At 32.6% G+C, this 3844-nt stretch overlaps 1 protein-coding gene across 1 annotated transcript in view; it reads left to right on the top strand.

Moving 5' to 3' along the window:
• LOC149134419 (uncharacterized) overlaps positions 1-2804 on the top strand; it is a 50348-nt gene extending 47544 nt beyond the window's left edge. The window contains exon 12 of the mRNA XM_089355954.1: positions 2448-2804. Within this exon, the coding sequence (XP_089212080.1) occupies positions 2448-2505 (58 nt within the window). The 3' untranslated portion in view covers positions 2506-2804. The remainder of the gene's footprint in view (positions 1-2447) is intronic.
• The last annotated feature ends 1040 nt before the right edge of the window (positions 2805-3844 follow it).

Raw genomic sequence — 3844 nt, 5'->3', positions numbered from 1 at the left:
GTCAGGAAGTAAGCTTCTTACTATGCGACCACACTGCACCTGTATATATATATATATATATATATATATATATATATATATATATATATATATATATATATATATATATATATATATATATATATATATATATATATATATATATATATTTATATACTTTTAAATTCATCTTTATATCTTTCTGGATATAAATTTCCTTGTGAACACACTCAAATGAACAAACTACAACTTCTTCCTCTCAAACTCACTAGCCTACAAGCGTATTATCATGGTAGGTTCACTCACACGGGCTACTTTCACTACATTTATCCACCTTTCAGTATTTGTACTGGTAGGTAACATTTCTCTCTCTACAGAAATATTTCCAAGTGAAATTAGAACAGCCGATGAGGGAGAGGCCGAAGAGAAAAGAGTCTGTCTTCAGTCCTTTTAAGTAGGGTGGGCCACTCGATCTGAAGAGAATACTAAGTAGGATTCACGTGCAAGTTCATGCGCTGTTTAGTTTGATATGAGGTCAACATGTCATGGACATGTAGCTGTGATGCATGTACCTGGTTTACTCTTATTAGATGGTTTGTCACTTTGATGGAAAGCATTGCTCTCTCTCTACGATAATGTGAATTTTCATCAAATAAAAATACAATCGGTAAGTACAACAAGAGTAATAATAAGTATTTGTCTGACGAGAAGAATCAAAGAAGGAGGGGAAGGAGAAGGAGAAGGTGCGGAAGGAGGAGAAGAAGAGGAGGTTCGGGATTTCACGGAACGTAATAGCAATGTTTGTAATATCAAATTGTTTCCGTTATTGCAATTCATTTGATGTATCAAACTACCTACATCTTAACTTTTCTCGAATATATTCGTATTTCATGATACTACGGCATCCATAGAATGTAAGGAATTTTATTACGGTAAAGTCAGTATATATATATATATATATAATCATAAATATATAGGGATTAGCAGTATCCTGCTTCTCCAACATACTGAGAATTCAGAAATAGCAGCCAAAGAACTACTGATTCCAAAACTACAATTTTTTCTCTAAATTGATAGCGATATATATGGGTGTGTGTGTGTGTGTGTGTGTGTGTGTGTGTGTGTGTGTGTGTGTGTGTGTATGTGTGTGTGTGTGTGTGTGTGTGTGTGTGTGTGTGTGTGTGTGTGTGTGTGTGTGTATTATTAAGTTGAGAAGGAAACTTTGATAAAACTTAATCATAAAAGAGATATTAGATTTTGCTGCGAAAATAGCTTACACAAATTTCCAAACCTTTTGTCAAATGATAGTTTGAAATAAAGAAATGAGCAAATGCTGAATAACGAGATCTCATACATAATTTAAACTGACGTCGATTTATCTTAATTTTCATACGTCAGAACAAAATTTCTGATTCACTTAATATCCAAAGTCATTTCTTGATAATATTATATGATATTCTTTCCTTGTAAGACTAAACCGGAAATGTCAACAAACGACCATGTAATTCATAGATTAAAAAAAGAAAAATTGTATCTGAAAGAATTTAATGGAAGTTTTCTTTTTGTCATATTTATTGCATATCATACTGGCTAAGCTACAGGAGGTTGCTATTTTTAGAGATGCAGTGGCTCTAATATACTAATATGTATTTTCATTTATCTCTTTATGAAATCGTAAATCACAGATCATGTTCCTGCCAGAAATTGAACGTGTGAGTTACGAAAGACTCGCCCCATTGTACACTCCTCCTTAAACCTGGGACTCAGTTGATTCAGATATGTGTTTTCCATGCAATATTATATTCTAGACTTTATACATATTATTTCTATAACTGATCGGGTGTGAATGGGTAACAGCGAAGAATTTCACGTGATATGAGCTAACCTACATTAAAACACGTGAAATACATACGCGTACACAGTTACACACACAAATAGAAACCCAAAGGCTTGTATAAGTTTAGCTGAATAAATATCTGAAACTGAAGCGGGGCGGTGGCGGTTTTTCAAACGGTTTCCTTTTCTAAGGAACATAACGCATCACTTGGTGGTCCAGAAATCAAAATCACAATCTTCCTGTTATAAACCAAAAACTCACAAACTCTAAGCATATGTTTGGGGTCGATAAAATAAGTATAAGTGGAACACTGTAGTCGATAGAACTCAGATTACCAAGGAGGTTGAATCAAACTCTTTTGATCCGTACATGTGACTTCCAATAAATATGTTGGGCACCCGTCTGTCGTTTGTCACACATATATATATATATATACATCCACACACACACACACACACACACACACACACACACATACACACACACACACACACACACACATATATATATATATATATATATATATATATATATATATATATATATACACATACATACGTATACACACACACACACACACATATATATGTAAACAATTTAATGTTGCCTTTTGTTTATTTTCTCTTCATAGTAATGAGTCAGCAAACTTTTCAAGCGTTTCTGTGGACAATATAAGCACAGACCTGTAGCTGCTTACGAGACAGAAAGAGAATTAATGTACCTCTACTCAACATGTGAAATACTTTGGAACTTTTACGAAAATGGAAAATAGAAAATGAGCAGAAATAGCGTTTTATTTCTACTGCATTGCTTGAGTGAATCTGAGAAAAATAAAAATGGATTGTGATATACTTTATTTTAATTGTCACAGAGACATAAACTTTAATATTACATTTGCATTAAACAACATGCCTTCTGATTTTCGCCAGTTCCTACCATGTTTTTTTTATTACAAGGCTCAAATTAATTAAATAAAACATATACTCTATGATTTTTGTTTGTATTTCTTTTATTCCACTTCTTGGTTCGTGGTACAATCCAGGAATGAGAATAACACGACATAGTATCGATATCCTGTAACATCATTCACTTTTGTCCTAGGTGTAACCAACAGCACGCCAGGAATGTCAATGTATCGCATGTTGCACCATTGGTTTTCGACGAAAGAAGTCAGAATACTGAAAGTAATATAGATACTTCATTCATATTATACTATTCTAACACAGTTATACATGTTTGCATGTAAACTAGTGTTCAGGTATATACAGTGCATTGCGAGAAGAATTTCTTCAATGTACAGAAATACTACTTGCCGGCAAAGAAATAAACTTTAAAAAGGAAGTAGCTAATATGTAGGACAAAATGATAATATTTTGCTCATATATATCTTAATAAATCTATGAACTCTCGTGAACTCGTGAACATGTATGCATAAGCAAAGAAGGTAAAACGGATAAGCAACAAAGTAGTATACTCATATCAGAATCGTTGAAGTGCCAAAAATTGATCTGGGAAAAGACTTACATACACGCCTACATGAAGGGTGAACACAAAAATCATTTACATTTAAACGTAAACAGTGAACCTTAAATATTTGAAAATATTTTCACATAAAGAGTTACACAACAGTTACATTATGAAATATTTAAATGATGAACATGTATAAGTAATGAATTAATGAAATCTGGAATTAAGTAATTTACGGTAACTCAATATATAGTAATATAACTATCTTTTAGAACTTAAATTTTGACTATTAAAAATAAAGATGGAATATAGTTTCATTTTTAAAACAACATTACTGAATTACACTCAAACCCACCCAACACGCATAGTATCTCTTTTAAATGAGGAGACATCATACGTTAACCAATCATATATTAATATTGTTATAAACGGTGCAATTCGTGAGACTAGTAAAAAGCATATGTGCGTGTGTATGTGTGTGTGTGTGTGTGTGTGTGTGTCTGTGTGTGTGTGTGTGTGTGTGTGTGTGTGTGTGTGTAGATTAAACAATATTCACTATCA

This window comes from Octopus bimaculoides, chromosome 8 (assembly GCF_046866305.1).
Source record: "Octopus bimaculoides isolate indiv1 chromosome 8, ASM4686630v1, whole genome shotgun sequence".
Taxonomy (NCBI): domain Eukaryota; kingdom Metazoa; phylum Mollusca; class Cephalopoda; order Octopoda; family Octopodidae; genus Octopus; species Octopus bimaculoides.
Note: the sequence above shows the minus strand (reverse complement) of the source record. Positions and strands in the feature narration are given on the sequence as shown.